Source organism: Mytilus trossulus, chromosome 9, assembly GCF_036588685.1.
Source record: "Mytilus trossulus isolate FHL-02 chromosome 9, PNRI_Mtr1.1.1.hap1, whole genome shotgun sequence".
Classification (NCBI taxonomy): Eukaryota; Metazoa; Mollusca; class Bivalvia; order Mytilida; family Mytilidae; genus Mytilus; species Mytilus trossulus.
This window is the reverse complement of record NC_086381.1, coordinates 71,361,499-71,382,072: the sequence shown is the minus strand read 5'-3', so window position 1 is coordinate 71,382,072 and position 20,574 is coordinate 71,361,499. Positions and strand designations below refer to the sequence as shown.

The 20,574-nt window shown below is 30.6% G+C and overlaps 1 protein-coding gene across 1 annotated transcript; it reads left to right on the top strand.

Annotated features, from left to right (window-relative positions):
* The first annotated feature begins 4,521 nt into the window (after nucleotides 1-4,521).
* LOC134683343 (uncharacterized) lies at nucleotides 4,522-19,899 on the top strand. Its single transcript, XM_063542583.1, has 16 exons — nucleotides 4,522-4,724; nucleotides 5,571-5,694; nucleotides 6,066-6,238; nucleotides 7,396-7,534; nucleotides 9,363-9,446; nucleotides 10,414-10,582; nucleotides 12,218-12,240; nucleotides 12,702-12,749; nucleotides 12,901-12,948; nucleotides 13,100-13,147; nucleotides 14,815-14,862; nucleotides 15,540-15,581; nucleotides 16,686-16,739; nucleotides 17,713-17,760; nucleotides 18,265-18,333; nucleotides 18,951-19,899. Exons 1-16 carry the CDS (start codon nucleotides 4,644-4,646, stop codon nucleotides 19,031-19,033), a joined length of 1,281 nt encoding a protein of 426 aa, XP_063398653.1. The 5' UTR covers nucleotides 4,522-4,643; the 3' UTR covers nucleotides 19,034-19,899.
* The last annotated feature ends 675 nt before the right edge of the window (nucleotides 19,900-20,574 follow it).

Below are 20,574 nucleotides of genomic sequence, written 5' to 3'. Positions count from 1 at the left end.
TAGTGGTTGTCGTTAATTTATGTCTTGAATATTTGTTGTTCAGATTGTTTTGTTTTGAAGTTATTTTTTAGTTGTATAATAATTATTTTATATGTTACATGTCGTGACCTTTAATTGCTCAATGATTCCTTGTTGAAGGACGTTAAGTTCCCTATGGATATAAGAAAATGTGGTTTGAGTGCCAATGAGACAATTCTTCATCCAAGTCTCAGTTTATAAAAGAAACCCACTATAGGTCAAAATACGGTCTTTAATACGGATCCGTGGCTCACACCGAACAACAAGCTGTAAAAGGTAAAGGACTATATAATTGCTTACATCCACCTTATTTGAATTCTGGTGTATAGTTGTCTGATTAGCAATCTCTACACGTTTCATTGTTTTAATAAGCTTTTAAATTACATACAAATGGATATTGCAACCTGTATCATCGGTAAACATTAAAAGAGAAAAAAAACAATATATTTTATTTGTTACATACACTATGTTTAGGTTGTAAAAATATTGATCGAGAACTGTCTTTACTTCTTTTTTATCTTTATTCTTCTCCGACAATCTAAGTTTCAGTTCTGTTATAAACTTTTTTGTCCCAATTTCCACAGTTTTGTTCATTTTTAAAGTATATTTAATGCACAATACGGCATAATGGCAAAATATGTCTCGGCGTTTAAATATTTCCATAGGTCCATTAAAACGGACAACTATTAGAGAAGCTAAAAAATTGGACGTCGATTAGAGGGTGATTGAATTGGCCGCCGATTTGAAATATTATTTTATTGTGACGTCAGCTTTGGACCTCGATTTGCGGAACAACCGTCGGAAAAAAGACTGATGGTAGATAAACAGAGTGGTGATATGTGTACAGAGTGATGAAAGATATACAAAGTGGTGGTAGATACACAGAGTGGTTGTAGATACACAGAGGCATAGGACATAAACTTAATTGTCACAAATTTGATAGGACAAAAATCAAAGGACAAAAAGTCACAATTAATTTGTTGAGAATTATTTGAATATATAAGAGAAAGATCTTAAAATATTTCTTTTCGTTACATATTTTCATTTCTAGGCTTTGAATATTTGTTCATAATAGATATAGGTAGATGTGGTGCGAGTGCCAATGAGACAACTTTCCTTAAGCCTTGATAAATTAAAATTCATTAAATTTTGATCATGCAAATGATATATTCCTTGGTACATATCAATTATTTTATCATTATTTTATTTAATCAATACATTTAAATAACAAAGTTGTTTATATAGAATACTTCAAGTAAAACTTTTAAAAGAATGTTTTTAAAATTAGTGTTTTTCTTATTCAAACACTTTTTTTCTAAAAAAATGTATTTTGACCTTTTTGTCTGCGACTTTTTGTCCTGTGACTTTCTACATTCGTTTTAAATACTAGTACATTCAAACAGAGTCTCAGAGGATTATCAACTTCCTTAGTTTACTATTGTCATGTCAATTGACTGTCTGAAAGAAAAAAAATTAAACTTGAAGAATGAAATTTAAAAAAACATGTTATTCATTTACCTTAAAAAGAAACAAAGTGAAAGTGAGATTTTTTCATATAAGAATCTTGACTTTCAATCTTGTAACGAGTGCCTAAGTTGTAATAAATTATCTTGTCTTGTCTTCATCTCTATTTTGTTTACTGACACATGACGAAATAGTTAAATTTAAATATTTTACAAAAACGTTGTCATTATTAAAAGATTAAAATCGACTGAATAAATGAATATGAGAGTTCAATATTATTATCGGCGATGTCGAAATTAGCCGTCAGTAATAAACAGTCAGTTGGCGTCAAAACAGCTAACAAATGTGTTTATTAAGTATGTTTAAAGTATATGATGTATATTGTATCTAATCAGCCCTTCTGTATTTCACTGGTCTTTTTTTTTTAATTTATTCAACAAATTTCGCTTGTCCAGGTGTCAATAACGGTGATGTCCACACCATGAGTAGTTTGTTAATTGCGTGCCGTGTGCCGAATGTCGCCCCTCCTCTAAAAAAGGACGGTATAAAAACTATTTTTCATATACAATCTTGCAAACGATTGTCGTCCAATTATAACACTCGTTACATTGTTCTTTGGTATATTTAGAATCCGTAATAAACCTTAATTATCTGGAAAATGAGATAATGAATTATCTGACGGTATATTCTTCAGTAAATATAATCTGGCAAACGATTGTCGTCCAATCAGAACACTCGTTACATTGGTTTTTTTTGTATATTTATCGGTCAATATCAGCCATCGAGCCATGCGGCTCTTGGGCTGATATTGAACCTAGGGCTGATTATTTCACCCAATCCTTTACTTTTTAGCCTATAATATAAGAAATTTGTTAGCATTATTAGTCCCATAGTATAAGTAACAAATTAAGACCGTGAGACCATGCGGTCTAACAATTTATTGTAGTAACGTTAACAAGGTCTAATTGAAAATATAATAGGAAGGTTAATGGATAGTTCTTATAGTCTTATTATGGGTAATAAAAAAGACCGTGCGGTCTAAAAAAATATTGTAATTGCGCTAACAAGGTCTGTTCCTTTATTGCACTTGGAACCTATGACGTAATTTAACGTTTTCCTGTTTTCGAAAATTCTCAAAAGTTGGTTATTTATAAAGGTTATTTTAAAAAAGAAAGAAGAATATTTATTAACAAAAAAATGGACATCAAGAATGATTCTCGGGTAGGTACATCTATATATTCTGTGCTGCTCTGAAAAAATGCAACAAAAAAACCCTTCTCTACCGAAACTTATCATCGAATGCACGTGGTGTGTTTCAAACACAAAAGATTTGTACTGCATGCCGAGTAGATGCATCTAGACGCGTTCAAATGCCACTGAAAAAAAACACAAATTTATTAAAATGTATATCAACAAAAATGCTCCGCGTTATGTACAGATGATGCGGGTCCATTTTGTACCACTTGTATTTACCCTCTTGCTAACAAATTCAAATTTCAAACGACTTTACGTACCCCACAATAATGTATGGCGTTCCAACAGATAAAAAATGTAAATGTGTTCAGTACTGTTGTTTTTTTTTTCAAAAAGGGTTCTTACTCCGGATCCAACCTCCGCCTAGATCCATCACTTAGCATCTACCGCCACCAGGAAAATTTACATACTTGAATCAAAAGTCTTACTGCAAGTGTTTTTTTACCCTAGTACCGGGCCTTTTTTTATTATTCAGCATATAACATCATTGTGGACCTATGACATGCACAGTAATGTACACGGATTCAACTGCACCCTTAGATCTCAAGAGGTGCTCCGGCTATCGGCAGAATCTACCAGCACATACATAAATTCGTGTAATCCCCCCTCATTCGATTGCCTCGAGTGTAATCAGCTGTTTTTTATATGTCTGAACAGTACGAACAGAGCGCCTCCGCAGCAGTTCTGTAGACCAGTTCAACAAATAGTTTTCAAATAATATGCCTGGTTATTGGACAGATCCTACTCAGTTATTTTACAAAGATATGTAGTTTTAATTTTTATATTACGGTATCGGGTCCGTTCGTTCGAGACCTGTTAATACCGGGGTAGTGTTATAGGATTTTTACCTTTTTAGTTATCTGTTATTGTGAGAATGTATTTTTTGTTAACTGTTATTGGACCACTGTTTTTGTCCTTACTTGATGTTTTTGATCTTTGTGTTATAAAACAACGTTAAATGACGTCACAGTGAAGGAGTGAACGTTCACGCGAAAATGTTTTCAATGTCTTTTGCAAAGTTGTAAAATTAATGCTGCATATAAAGTTACATTTGTGCACATTAACTTCGCGGCTAAAGCGTTAAGTGGTCAGGCCATAAAATATAGTGTTACCCTTGTCCCTCACGCTGTCATTCCACATCAAACAATTGTACAGAGTATTTTTCAAAACCTCTTTAGATATTATTGGGCTAATTTTTGGTATGTGAGTTCCGCATGATGAATTATAGTACAATATAAAAAAGAAGATTTGGTGTAATTGCCAATGAGACAACTCTTCACAAGAGACCTAATGACACAGAAATTAACAACATTAGGTCACCGTACAGCCTTCTACAATGAGCAAAGTCCATACCGCATAGTGCGCTATAAAAGGCCCGAAATGACAAATGTAAAACCATTCAAACGAGAAAACTAACGGCCTTATTAATGTACAAACAAATGAATGAAAAACAAATATATAACACAGCAACAAACAACAACCACTGAATTACAGGCTCCTGACTTGGGACAGGCACATACATACATAATGTGGCGGTGTTAAACATGTTAGCGGGATGATCCCGGATCCTTACCCGGGACAGTGGTATAACATAGGAACAATCTATAAAAATCGGTTGAAAAGGGCTTTACTCATCAGATCGATACAAATACAAATACATCTTACAAAAACAGAGTGGCTCAGCGCATATACATCCTAATGACAAAAAGACTATTAGTATAGATCTGAGAGTACTTGCTGTTACTGACAGCTAGTTCAAAGCTAATAACAACTAATAAAAAAATCATGCATCTAAGACTAAATTATCAATCATTAGACATAATGTAATTTTCTTTGAGCAGCAGAAAAGAAGAGTGGATTTATCACCAGAGGAGCAAAATACTCTAACACTGGAGTGGGAAAATGGTATGCGATCCACTGGTAAACAGTGCATTCCAAAAATTAAAGGAATGGCGGAGAAATTGGATTGTTCAATTGATAGAGTCAAGGTAAACACAGACCCTTTAAAACAAGTGGTGAATCAGGTGATCATAATAAATAAACAGATGTGGTATGAGTGCCAGTGAGACAACTCTTCATCCAAGTCACAATGTATTTAAAGTAACTATAGGTTAGTGTACGACCTTCAACATGGAGCCTTGGCTCACATCGAACAGCAAGCTAGAAAGAACCCAAAAATGTCCAGTGTAAAATAATTCAAACACGAAAACCAACAGTCTTATCTATATTGAAAACAAGAAACACCTAAGAACCACACCAATAAATGACATCTACTGAACAACAGGCTTCTGCTAATGTTTTGGAAAGAAATTTCTGCCTCTTGCAAGAAACCTGCTTTGTTACTTTTGAAAGGTCAAGATAAGGAGAAATTAAGATTCTCTGTCATGAGAAGCATACACTCAGTAACTGTAGATCAGTGAATGGCGATGACCATAAAACCTTTTGAAGTGAAGTCACAGTTTATTGGTGAACATTTTAATGACCAAATTTAATGAAGTCAACCGAAAAATTATCCAGAAATTATCTAAAATACACCTGTATTAAATCATTTTTTTAAATTTACCATACTATATATATATATAGTAGAAATAAAAGAGTTCCTTGGTACATTATAATTTATTTCAAAATAAATTCAAATTGGCATGTTAAAATTACATTTTGAAAAAACTGTTAGCATTTGGGCCATTTAATAGGCGAAAGCTAACGCAAATTTACAGATCTAACATTGTTGGACTGTTATTTAGAGTCATTATATATTATATATATACAGTATATTTTTATTAATCAAATTTGTAAAGAAGCCAACCTGATTTTTATTCAATTTTAACCTATAGATGTGGATTGGAAATAAAAATGCTAGAGAAAGATCTGTGGGTACTATAGATTACTCTAAAAAGAAAACAGCAACTAAGAGGGGGCCTTCAGCTTACAATATTGTAACTGGGGATATACCAAGAGGTAAACATCTTAACAATATGTTTTTATTATATATACATATACTAACTTCTGAACTAACAGACTAAGTACAACCACTCCTTAATGTTGTCCCTGTTTTAATAAGTTCACATAAAAAAACAAGTTCTCTTCAATGAAAATTTTAGAATAAAGAAAAAATATACTGAAAATAGCAGTCTTGTGATAAAGATCAATCACCTTATTTTGTCCATCATTATTTGTATCAATTATAAAACACAGTAGTATTTTAACTATCATTTAATCTTTTTTAAAAGCAGCTGTTTACTTTGTCGAAAACTATAATATTTATTTTGTTGCATGATTTATGATATTAGAAATAAATTTTCAGGAATTAAGAATACTTTTTTTTTAAGGTAACATGACTGGTAGCGAATACCTTAGAAAAGCAGCAGAGGTGTGGAGAGGAGCTAGTGCTGAGCAAAAACAGCTGGCAACAGAAAAGGCCAAAAAAATTAAAATGGACCCTCTCCAAAATATGGACTCAGAGCAGGCCATAAACCACCATCTGAAAATCATCTCAAAATCTGTAAATTGTCATTTATTTATATATTATTATACTCCTCTTCATTTTTAACTCTGCATGTCTGTCAGACCGTCTGTCCCTCCGTCTGTCCGTCCGTCCGTCTGTCCGTCAGTCCCTCCAATGAAATTTCCATCAAATTTTTCTCAGGAACTAAACATCAACGGTTTCTGAAATTTGGTATTGAGGTTAATATGAGGAAGCTATACCGTTTGATGCAATTTCAGATGCATCACTCAACAAATTCCTCTTTACTGAACACTTACATTTTTTAACACAGAATAGCATAGTTGCAAATTTTAGTTGAATTTTTCTCAGGAACTACACGTCAGGGCTTTCTGCAATTTGATATCAATGTTTATATATACTGTGTGATACCTGTTCCGATTCATCACTTAACAACTTCCTGTTTACCCTATTGTTTTAGTATCATTAGTGAGCAGTAGCTCACAGATTCACTTGTTTTTCTTCTTATTTATCAACCATTCTGTTTAGGATAGTTTCTAATATTGTACACATAAAACAAATTTAATTTAATTAACTTAATATGTCATTTTTATACTCAGTCCATTCTGGATTTTTTATTACAAGCAAGTATGTATAAAAAGAGAATATGTTATTATTCTAATGGATTAATGTATAGGTTATTAGGTAATTAACATTACAGGTATGTGTTTTTCAGGATATTAACTGGGAATATAGGCTCATATTCCATGTCTGTGTTTGATATATGTAACTGATGAGTCTAACAAAGACAGGGAATGTGAGCCTGTAACCAGTTTGAAACCTATATAACAATTACCTCATACTTGAATGCTCTGATTTAAAGATAAATCCCTATGATTTGCAAGTTTTGACTCTGGACATCAAATTCATAATTATTTGCCTTTCAGAACAATGTCTTGACTAAATTTTTGTTCAGACAGTAGCAAAATCTTGTGCAAAATCAAATTCTTTCAAATTTTATGTCACTATGTTACTGGTACGTGCTTTCCGATGTCTATTTCTTTTCATAGGAATACATAATATCTCCTATCAAACTAGCCAAGCAAATTGCAGGATAAGACATTGATATTTTGTTCCAGTATAAACTGTATAATATTCCATGCTTATAGCTGTTATGAAAATTGACAAACGTATAAAAAATGAATATCTTCTTTCAGTGTGATATAATAGCATCCCTGGGATTGCAAGTTGGTGGGGTGTGTGTTACAAAGGACAAAGTGCCCAGCTACTTTGGGACACCCAAAGCCATGAGCTTTTTTAAAGACAATATCATTGAAATTGTTGATAGTCTTACAGGTATTTTGATATATTGTACTGTAGTTTAATATACGATTAATTAAAAAGTAAAAACACAAAAATACCGAACTCCGAGGAAAATTCAAAAAGGAAAATCAAAAATCAAAAGGCAAAATCAAAAGTCCAAACACATCAAACGAATGGGTAACAACTGTCATATTCCTGACTTGGTACAGGCATTTTCTAATGTAGAAAATGGTGGATTGAACCTGGTTTTATAGCTAGCTAAACCTCTCACTTATATGACAGTCGCATCAAATTCCATTAAATTGTCAACGATGCATGGACAAAACAAACATACTCAAAGAGTAAAAATGTCAAAATAGGGGTACAACAGTCAATATTGTGTTATCATCTTAATATCTCTACATAAACAACAAATGTAACAAAGAAGCACAAAAAGGCATACATTAATTTAACATTCTCATTTTGCTTTTCTTATACGGCTGAATTTATCTATGTAAAGTATACCCATAATGATAGAAGGTTTCATTACTGGTTTAAAAATGCGCGTTTGAAATTCGCACAGGTAGACATAAAAATAATTTTGTCGTATGACGGCATACATAAATGAAGACTTACGTAAAGTTGATATAACAAAAACAGACTTAACAGTAAAAGTAATAATAATAAATAAAATAATGGTGTGGTTCAAAGTATGACGGGATACATAAGAACAGTTTCACGTCAAATACGGCTGCATTTATCTAGTATGTAAAGTCTACCCATAAATGATAGAAGGTTTTCATTACTGGTGTAAAATAGCGCGTTTGAAATTCGCACAGGTAGACATAAAAAATAATTTTGTCGTATGTCGGCATACATAAATACAGACTCGCGTAAAGTAGATATACCAAAAACCAGACTTAACAGTAAAAGTAATAATAATAAATAAAATAATGGTTTGGTTCAAAGTATGACGGGATACATAAGTACAGTTTCACGTCAAATGTATATCATGAAAAACCGACTAAACAGAAAAAGTAGTATTATTGAATAAAATAGTTTTGTCATTCATAGTATTCAAGATCCTTAAGTAAAAGTAATTTCAATCAATGAAATAATTTTGCCGTTCAAAGTATGTGGTTTTACATAACCACTGAGTCACTTCAAATGATTATCTAAAAAAGACTTATAAAAGAATTCTATAATACGTAATTAAGATGATAACAAACGTCAGTAAAATGTACTAATAGATTAAAGAATAGAAACTGGTAATGTGTCAAAGTGACCAAAACCCGACCAAAATGTCAAAGACAACCCAAGGCCACCAATTGGTCTTCATCATTGCGAAAAAATCCAACACCTTGAGGTGGGCCAGACAAGATAAACAAAGGCTAGAGATTCCTTACTTAGGAGAGGCACAAATATGTGGTGGAGCCAAGTTCATTCTAGTATGAATTGTATACTACTTCTGTATATATTTATAACTGTTATTTTTAGAAACATAACAGAGAACAAGAAAAAAGACTTAAAAATGATCTGTAATGATGCAATTAAGCAAACAAAAACAAAAAAGCAATAAGGATTGACAAAAACTAGGGTTGATTCTAGCGGTCTAGGTCAAACCAAATCCCTCCTCTTATAAGACATCTGAGGGTAACTTGTTATGGTCAAATTCAGTATAAGAGCTATATATATTCTATGAGATCTATATATTTATTGTTAAAAAATATTGAGAAGCCTTGAACTTTTTTCATTTAGTTTTAAAATAGAAGATACAGTGGTCTTTTTCTACCAAAAAAATCTTGATTTATGAACACATATGGCTTTTAATTAATTACTCGTAGTTGTACTGAGACAATTTCTTATTTTCCTTTGTTTTAAGGTGAGGAACAAACAATCAAGCCAGAAAACCCAAAGAGGTTGGCTTTGAAAGAAGAAGTCAGAAAGGTTTTTAATGCAAGTTTTGGTAAGAACTAAAATAATTCAAAACTGATCTTTTTGTATTATAGGATTAAACGCCTTTTTAAAGAAATTGATTGGTGTATAAATGGGACCAATTCACTCACAAACTAATAAAGTCTGAAGGACTTTATGATATGTTTGTGAGTGACTTGGTCCAGTTTATACACCAATAAATTCCTTTTAAAAGCCAGCCGTTTAATCCTTATAATTCTTTAAAATTACGGATAAGCGAAAATAAGTTTTTTTTAACGTCGAACCAGACTGTGTTATTTTTAGCGCCATTGGTTACAAAAAAGTAGTTCTGTCAACATCGTCTATTGAAAAATAAACAACTTCAAGAGTGACGACCGGAAGTCTTCTTAACCAATCATATGAACGTGTCTCTAATATGCAAATCATATCAGAATTATAGAACATAAGATTTACTATATCTTGTTTATAAAGGATTGAAAATGTTTCTGAAAGTGGTAAATTGTGTTTAACTGGAATTATTCTTACACAAACAAATAAGAGTGTGAAGAAAACTAGACCTAATTATTGTTGTATTCAGTGTAATAAAGGAGTATTACATTCTTGGCTTCTATGAAGGGAATGGTTTTATATTCGGTCCAGAGCTTGATCATGCTAGATAATATCCATGCATGTCTGTGTCCACATTTGTTTGGGAAGTGCATTTGTGAAAAATTCCAGTCTTAATACTTTCAATTAATAGACCACTTTCGAATTAATTAATTAATCCAAGCGCAGGATTAAAAACCATCAAGCATCCCTGTGATTGTTATTTAGCAGGATGATCAGAAATAATTATTGCTTTGTAATTTGGTATCAAGGTTTATATATGCAAGCTATACCCATGCAATATGGTTTTTTTAAGATTCATTACTTAACAACTTCCTGTTTGCCCTATTCTTTCAGCGGGGGTATCATAAGTGAGCAGTAGCTCACAGATTCACTTGTTTGTTTTCTTTTAGAAAAATGTGGTATGAAAAAGGTGCCATATAAAGCTTTGTCTTTGGGGCAAATAAGCTTTTCTGTTAGTGGTTTGCCAGAGGGAATAACTTTTAAAGAACCTGGCAGCTACTCCACTTCTACAATGGAATCTATACTAAGCAGGAAAGACCAAATACATGTAGCAAAAATGTAGGTATTTTTTTTTTTTTTCGAAAAAAATGGATTGCAAAAAATAAATTGAATGACAAAACACAGCCAACACTGAAAAACTCTTATTATCTATACAAGTCATTTGAGAAATATTTTAAGAAATTATACATCTATAATGGTTAAAGTCATATGAAACGAGTTGTTGAAAAAAAAAGTTGAATGCGTTTTATTTAGCTAAATAGTTAGTTTATAGTATAAAACTTTTATCCACATACTTGTTTTAGTAAAAACTCTAATGTTTTAATGTAAAACTTCATGAAATGTACGGCTTCTGAATTATTTACTTCCAGTGAGTAATTGTTCCGATATTCATTGAATGCTTTTCCATATGCATGATATTCCTCGTAAACAATGTGAAAAGCGTTACTGCGCAAGAGCAAATAGTAAAATTAAAAATAAACATACCACGTTGACAACTCATTGGAAAGATCTTTTTTGATCGATGATGAAAGAAATATTTTTATACACCAATTTGTTTTAAAACTGTTTTATAAGGTTGATTAACAAACAGATACGCACAATAAAAATTTTAAAATTGATTAATCAACACAGCTCAATTGTCACACTTATAAACCACGTGCTTTAAGTGCACACTTTTGTAGATTATTTATCAATATCAACTTGTCAGAGAACATCGCAAGTTCGTCACGGAGATTAATTAGGAAAGATGGTTTCCATATAAAATCATCAAACGCATTATTTTGTTTGTAAATTACACATTACAGACTCAATATAAAAAGTGAAAATATATTACAAAGGTCTTAGTTTAGTGTATGTGCATGTATTGGTTGATTAATTTAGTGGTCATATTTTTTTCCATCAACTCGTTTCATATGACTTTAATTCTTTCATAAACTGCTTTTGCATTAATTATGTGTAATCTAATCCTGACCAGGATATATCATATACCCTATTCAAAGCTGAAAAAAATCCTTAAATTACTTGCATAGTTAGATAAAGCTCCCAGGCATTTAACCCTGCATGGTTTCATAGTTTGCAATTAGGAAAGAAAATATTTTTTATCATTCAATATATTTCTATATCAACTAGTTTATATGGACTGTGACACATATCTATGGTTTAATCTTTTATTCAATTACAGAAAACTCAATTCAGAACATCAATGTTTGTTCATGAAATACATTGCACACAAACAATGAAATCCAACACAAAACAATTAACAATCAGTGTCAATCAAGACTTTCAAGTACTACTTTTTTTTTATACCCCTAAAAAAAGCAAAGTTTTGGGGGGGATATAGGAATCACCCTGTCTGTCTGTCTGTCCATATGTGTGTTAGCGCAACTCCTCCTTAATGGATGGACCAATATTGATGAAACATCACACAATTGTAGTAAACAACTTGAGGATGTGCATGAATTATTTCTGGTCGTAATTATTTCAAGGGAGACAATTGAATTTACTTAACAATAAATAGCACAAATCCTCCTAAATGACTGTAGCAATATTAATTGTCATCTTATTAACATAATTCAAAGCTTTATGTATCAACTATTCTTTATCTATTTGAAAACAGATACTATTTATTGTTTCATTTTTTATTATTTGAACTGATAAATTAATCTTATTATATTTCAATTTTCATTTACTTAGTTCAAGAGAGGAGACAATAGAAGGTAAATATGTGTATCATATTCTAAGAGACTGCAAATACTACTTATTACTAAATGGGTACCTTTGTATCATAATTATGATTAAAATTATGAATCATATTTAAAGAATCTTCTTAACATATTTTTTATTGTCCCTGGTGCTACGCTTTGGGGACATAGAAATAAGAAATGTTGGTTGTTTAATGATGCCTTGACGTCATACAAAAAAGGGTACTAAATTATAGAACAAGCACTGAAAATATACGACTGTCGTCAAATAGAGTTTGAACAAGCAACACAAGTGTTGTCATTGTTATTTGTCAGGCATTAAATTTGTGGTTTGTTTTTGCCCACGAAATCCATTAAAACTGTTATCCCACGATTAAAAATGAATTTACAGTACACATGTAAAGTAATATTGTACACTACTTTCAAGGTTAATTTTCCCAAGCCAGAAATTAATTATTATATTTTTATTTTTGTAGAAAAGGTCATTGCTAATAAAGGAAACGAGAGTATTGGCAGTCAATCAGGTGAGATAAATTAATACTTTCATTTCAATTTCATTATGTATATTAATATGTTTTGAATTGCAAAAAAGTGTTTAAATAAATATTGTACACCAGTTTTAAGGTTAATTTTCCCAATCCAGAAATGAATTATTTTATTTATTTATTTTTGTAGAAAAGGTCAAGGCTAATAAAGAAAACGAGAGTATTGGCAGTCAATCAGGTGAGATAAATTAATACTTTCATTTCAATTTCATTATGTATATTAATGTGTTTTGAATTGCAAAAAAGTGTTTAAATAAATATTGTACACCAGTTTTAAGGTTAATTTTCCCAATCCAGAAATGAATTATTTTATTTATTTATTTTTGTAGAAAAGGTCAAGGCTAATAAAGAAAACGAGAGTATTGACAGTCAATCAGGTGAGATAAATTAATACAGTAGTCCCTCTATGAAACAGCCCCTCCCTGGGACGGCCATCTCCTTTGTGTGGCCACATTTGGCTTGCATTAACGCATTTATGTGCAAAAGTACCTCCCGTGGACGGCCAATTCTGTTATCCGGCCAGCGGCCAGTAATTTCATGTTTGAAAGTAAAAAATCCTACCCAAATACGGCCAGCGAACGTTTTTTTCAAGTTGAAAATATTAAAATCCGCTAGAAAAATACAACCAACCGATGTTTTCATGTAAAACAAATGTTATTATTTTGAAAGGAGATCGTTCGTCCTATAATTTGACCCGACTGTTGCGTATGTTTTGTCAATTCGAATATTTAAGAAACTGGCAACAACATTTAATGTTGGAAAAACACAGATAAATGATATTTCAAAAGATAAAAGAAGCCAAATTGTTTAGTTATTGGAAAATTGTATGAACAGAAAAATCGTAACATTACAAATACAAATATTTTATTGGCACAAACACAATTACAATAATTGGCAAAGGCCCATGTTACAATACATTATTACAATGGATACAGCATGATGAAATAGAAATAATATGTTATTATTAACAAGATAAAATCTCATTTCTATGTTCTAAACATTTTCGTATATAGGTACTAGTCACTTTAAGGACTTTAAAAGATGTGCTTTTAATGCAATATTAATTACATTGATTAAACGATAAAACCAGAGGGAGAAAAATAATTACCACGTGGTTGCGTTACTGTAATACGATAAAACTAGAGAAGATCGTAGTTTGATTACAATGGGAACAAATTTTCCTGTGTTATAATAGCGGACAATAAAGGTGTCAAAGAAGTCAATTACTTGATATCAAATGTATTTTAATTGATAATTATGTTATGTAACACAGTGGATGGACACTATATATATAATTGAAGTTCTTTAAACGGATTAGTTCTGATTGAACGACTAGACAGGAGAAATTTGGGAAACTTGAGAAAATAACAGTTTTGACATTAAAATTAATGGACACTACATGTATATTTTTGGGGGAATAATTCTTGGCCATTTATATGAAATCCATTGTTAATGTCAACTGACCCATTTATCCTAATATGGAATGATTGCAAATAGAATATTCAAACAACATGTTACAACCTAAGCTAGGACAGTGGTAATGACTTGCTGTCTTCAATATCATAAAAGCACATTCTCCATATCCTATAATATATATTTTATTTTTTTGGGGTGTGGGGAGCTGCTTTATATAATATAACAAATGAACACTGGTAAACATATTTTTTTTATTTCTGAATAAAAAAAGCAAACAATATTTGTAATTCAATTTTATTTACAAAAATATAATATATATACACAGTACATGTTTAAATAACAATGCAGTAATACCACTCATGGGTCAATATCCTATTGACAGGGTGTAAGTGAGAACCTTTCAAAATTGATACCTCTGAGAAGAGGCCACCTCCATTAGAAGGCCACTTTTCATTTGCAGCAAGGTTGGCCTTATAAGGGAGGGACTACTGTACTTTTATTTCAATTTCATTATGTATATTAATATGTTTTGAATTGCAAAAAAGTGTTTAAATAAATATTGTACACCAGTTTTAAGGTAAATTTTCGCAATCCAGAAATGAATTATTTTATTTATTTATTTTTGTAGAAAAGGTCATTGCTAATAAAGGAAACGAGAGTATTGGCAGTCAATCAGGTGAGATAAATTAATACTTTCATTTCAATTTCATTATGTATATTAATATGTTTTGAATTGCAAGAAAAAGTGTTTAAATTATGCAATGTACTGTCAAAGAAGAAAATGATTTTAGGTACTATCTCAGCATTCTTTTTTCTTTGAACGTACTATATTGTACATAAACAATGAATTAGCCAAACATTTGCGATTCAGTTTCTTTGCAGCTGCTGCTAGGCGAAGGGGGAATAAGGTTTTACCCTTGTCTGTCTGTACTAATGTAGTTCCCTCAATTGATTGAATTCTTTAACTTGAATTTCAATCAACCAAATATTATAAAGCTTAACACAATGCTCATTACCTCAAAATAAGTTTAAATTTGCATGGCTTTACTTATACCATTCTTGACTTATCACCCTTTATTAATAATGGAAAAAAATTATCAATTTGTTTTCATTCTCTTGTTTAGTTTGCCTCAACAAAATGTTATGAAACTTATACACAATGCTAATTACTTTAAAATACTAATCAAATTTAGATTTGGTTAGCGTCACTTTTACTGTTCCTGAGTTATGCCCTTTATTAATGGAAAAAAGTCCTAATTTGTGGAATCTGTTCTCTAACTTTTGTTTGCCTTTCATTTGTTAAACCTCCACCATGAACAAAAATGAAAAATTCTCATTTAATTATCCTTTTAGGTACAACTGTGCAACAAACTGACAGTGAAGGAAGTATACAAGGTTGGTCTTTTTTTTATAAATGTTTATCTGCCTTACAATTTCATTAATTGACTAAATCTATCCACCAGTATTTAAGGTATTCAGATGTCAAAATTATTTTTTTGCTGGGTTTGATGAAATCAAAATCGTATAGTATGGTGATGTCTGGCAGACGGGAAAATGTGTAAATAATTTGTGTTATCAACTCCTCCACTGGTTTTCAAACCAGATCCTTGAAACTTTACAGGAAGCTTCTATATATATTGAAGTTGTACACCTGCAGCCGGTTGTACGAACATGCCATTAGCCTAATGTGTCTTTTAGGCCTTGTGATGAATTAGGCTTAGGAAGACTTAATGACACATTAGGCTAATCACTAATGACATGTTCGTAAAACTGGCTGATGTTATTTTGGAATCATTTTAATATTTCGTCTCAATTTTCCAAATTTGGAACTTCATCATTTTTTAAGCAAGAACAAGAAAGGAGGGTACATGTTTTGTGTAATCAAATCCTTCTACAGTTTTCAACTCAGATCCCTGTAAGTTTTAGGAAACTTCTATATATATTGAAGTTGTGCACCTGCTATATTGGAATCATTTAAAACCTCCTGCAGTTATCAACCCATATTGAAACTTTGCAGGAAGCTTGCAGGCATGTTGAAGCTGTGCAAATTCTATTATGGAATTGAATAATTTATTTCTGGTTTTACAACAAAATTAATAAACAGGGTATTTTTATGAAATGCACCATTACCTTAAAAAAGCTATTCTAAATTGCATTTTTAACTACTATAATTTTATGAAATGCACCATTACCTTAAAAAAGCTATTCTGAATTGCATATACAACTACTATAATAATTCTTTCTAAACAAATGTTTATCGATTAAATTCTGGTAAAGCTAAAATTAAAGATATTTGAAAAAAAAAATAAGAGGAAATTGTTATTGAGGTACAAATTGTCTTTTTTAATTCAACATTCAACATATTAGAAATAAAGGCAATATATTTATCATAATATGATGTTTTGGTTTGTTATAAATTGCTTTTCAGTTTTCCATTCGATACTGATAATTAAAATGTTCTATCTATCAGATGATAATAAAATATTATTTTGTTTTCAGAGTATTGTGCTGAAAGAATTGTTTCAGAGATATCTTCCCCTTTAGGTCTTATTGGTTTGTATATTTGATGTTTTAATACAACACAAATTTACCTTAAGTGAATAATGTACTGGTTAGAGGTTAAAACAAGCATATGCACACTGTCAATCTGTTGTCTGTTTGTCAATTTATGCATTCAGATTTGGCTAAGTTTTGTGTTAGGTCCATTTCTTAGAAAACTGATGTAATGTAATTCCAATTAAATTTAAAGGCTCTCTTTCAATGGCTGAAAGATATTGTTCATGTTTCCATTAAAAAAAAATTGAGTAGGAATTCATTACAATGTGAAGTTCATCTTTGATGTAAAAAATATCATTGATATTGTTAACTTCATGTGTCTTACATACATGTATAACAATACATCTCAATACACTTGTGACACTATGAATTACATTTTACGCTACAATGACTTTGGTTAAGCTTTAAATTTGTTTATTTTGCAGAAACCTACAGAAATATATCAATGATATATCACTACATTCTCTTGCTTTATTATATGTTGTTAATTCACACTTAAGGTGGTACCTAACACTACAGGGAGATAACTCTGTAAAATCAACTAAACGTTTTAATTATGTTGTGTTGTAAAGGGACTATTAAGCTTCTCAATGATCAAAATTGTTGTTTGTCAAACTGCTATATAACCAGTATAATTTTTCTGACAAAACGGTTGGTTTAAATTTTTTGAAATTTTTATATACTTGTTAAAGGGTCAAATTAAATACTTTGTCAAAATTTTATGAAAATTAAACGAACCAAAGTTATTTTAGTGAAAGTGTTGGGTACCACCTTAAGTCACTATATATATGAATTTTGAAGAGAAAGACAGAAACAGATAATATGTCACACTTTTAAGCATTAAGTATAGAAACAAATGATTACATTAGATGTATGTTTCATAAAAATCTAGTAGTTTTATTGGTAAACAACAATCATGTGTCATAATAAAATCAACCTTTATTTCAAAATGTTTTTAATAAAATTTCAGAAATGGTACATGATTCAGAACAATTGGATCCACCGTATATTCCTGCTGGTAAGTAAAGAATTATGTTTGCTTTGAACAGGCAAAACTAATATTTTTTAAAGTTTTTTTGCAGCAGCTTAAAGTAGGAAAAATCGAACAGTTAGCACTGAATAATTCTATTTTTAATGGTTGAAAACGAGTCAGTCAATTATTTTTATTAAAGATAAATAAATATTCTTGACTTAAAAATATTTTATTTTATACATGTACTGCATTTTACATATAAAATTATTTTGAGTGATGCATTCATCCTAAACATTTTGGAATCAAAATTAAAACTCATTAGATACTGATGCATTATACCATGGCATACTAATATAATGTTCCAGATCCTAGTCTTTTGAGGAAATCTTTTTTTTTAAATTTATTCCTGCAAATTTATGACAAGGAGCGAGCTGTAGCAAATGCCAACCTTTTTATGAAACGAACTGTTTTCAGTTCAAATGGATGAATGCTAACAAAACATTGAAAAAGATGACCATTTTTAATTCTTAGGGTAATTTTCTTTTATAGATATTGCAGAAGAAACATTATTTGCCATTGTTGGAGAAAGTAGTACTGAAAATATTGAATTAAAACCTGGTTTGTATTTATCTATTTAACCATTATTATGTTCTATATGATCAGATATTTGTATATTACAGTTAAAACTATATACTTTTTGGTCTGAACTTAAGGGTCATTAGTTGTATAACACTTCTACATATTTAATTTAGATTACTATCTTCATTTCTAAAAAGAAATTTACAAGTCATTTCTGAAGCAACATACATAAAATGTGTACCTTTTTTTAGCTCACCTGGCCCACAGGGCCACGTGAGCTTATGCCATGATCTTCCGTCGTCGTAAACTATTTCAAAGATCTTCTCCTCTGAAACTACTGGGCCAAATACTTCCAAACATTAACATAATGTTCCTCAGGGTATTTAATTTATAAATTGTGTCCAAAGTTTTGATCCATCGATAAACATGGCTGCCATAGCTATACATAGAACATGGGGTCAAATGCAGATTTTTGCCTATATCTCAAAAACTGAAGCATTCAGAGCAAATCTGACACAGGGTAAAAATGTTGAATAGGTCAGGATGTATCAGCCCTAAAAATTAAGGACCAATTGGACAATCCAAAACTTTTCTTTTTCGTGTAAACTTCAGTTTCAAGTTTAATTAAAGTAAAATCATCTTTTTATATTTTTCAGTGTTCAGAGAAGAGAAATTGTACATCATCGAGGAGATTTTAGCGTGTAAAAAGATAAAAAAACAAAAAACAGTATTATATTAAATGGGAAGGATACTCCAGTGAATCCAACAGTTGGGAGCCAGCTGTGAATATTCCAAAAACACTATTAACAAATTTTAATAAGAAAAAATAAGAGTAAAATAAATTTGGTATTCAGTCTGTCTACCTTTTTCTGGTGACAATCTAGAACCATATCTTCTGATTCGTTTGTTATATTTTCCAAACAGTATAGCTAAAACTTATTGGAAGTGTGAATCATGTGTTAACAATTATGTGACCTTTGTATCAAAAATATAAATGAATAAAATATATTTAAGTCACACTTATTGCTGTCATAATAAATAAACTAGAATTTTGCTCCAAACATCTATTTAGTTCAAAATTTCGATGGCATCTTCACAATACTTGGAATCTGTGTTTAAACCTTAAATATTAATATTTGTTGAGATATGTATTTTTTGAAACTCAACTTAATTTTAAATCACCATTGTCGCTCCATATTACACCATTTGTGAGCCTTTGACATAACTACCGAACAACACCAAACAATATTTTTTCTAAATTTTATAAATCACTGATCAGGATTTGTTTATGCCATTAACAATTTTTCAAATCGCATCATTGATATTTCTTTTTGTTAATTTAAAAGTTCAATGTTGTGTTGATGGTTAATTTTAAAAACAAAATTGGTGGGAGATTATGGAAATTTTCACATGTAAAATAACAAATCAATCCTTATGTGTGCAACTCCACCAGACACCATCATATAAAAATATAAACATATATTTTTATTACTTTAAAAGCTTTATGATTGACCTATTCCTAGTACAGATTAGATTTGAAATATATATCATTTATATGGATGTAAAGACCTATATATCAATACTATTTATGTTGTTATATTTTACATTGTCATAAAATATAATTTGATGAATAAATGTGATATTATTTTATGAAATGAGATGTTTTGTTATTTTATTTTTTTATGCAGGTCAGATCGAATCTCAAGTACTTTTTTTCATTTAAAAGCAATTTGTGAATTAAAATTTTACTAAGGTCACCTAGACCACAAGTCCACACAAGCTTATGCCATCATTTAGTACTTTGTCTAATGTCTGATGTCATGTACATGTGCTTCTGGTAAAACATTTCACATTTTGGAATTTCTTAATTCTTCTTCCAAACTCAAGGAAAAGTATTCTGGTTTTTTTTACAAATTTTAAGAAGAAAAACAAATTAAAAAAATTGTCAATGATATTCAAGATGCTGTGCCCTTAAATAAAGGTTACAGGTATGCAACTGTTATTGAAATGTAATGTTATATAAGAATTTAATTCTAAAAATGTGTGGGAAATCAACACTTTTACATCTCTATAAAATCATTTAAAGAAGCATTCAATTCTTATAACTATATGTTTATACTAGGATCATTGATATATAATACTTGAGGTTTGTAAGATATGAACATTAATGCAAAGACACTAGAAACCCCAAAAATATCAATAGAAACAAGAGGAAACACAACCAATGACAAGCAAACAAGACATCAAAGGACATTACCACATAATTAAAAAACACTATTA

What these genes read in the sequence shown, in the direction of transcription:
- LOC134683343 (XM_063542583.1), top strand. Translation starts at nt 4,644, where the DNA reads ATGCGATCCACTGGTAAACAGTGCATTCCAAAAATTAAAGGAATGGCG. An exon ending in AAGAGAGGAGACAATAGAAG is followed by an intron (nt 12,241 to 12,701) that starts GTAAATATGTGT and finishes TTATTTTTGTAG; the next exon opens with AAAAGGTCATTGCTAATAAA. An exon ending in GAGTATTGGCAGTCAATCAG is followed by an intron (nt 12,949 to 13,099) that starts GTGAGATAAATT and finishes TTATTTTTGTAG; the next exon opens with AAAAGGTCAAGGCTAATAAA.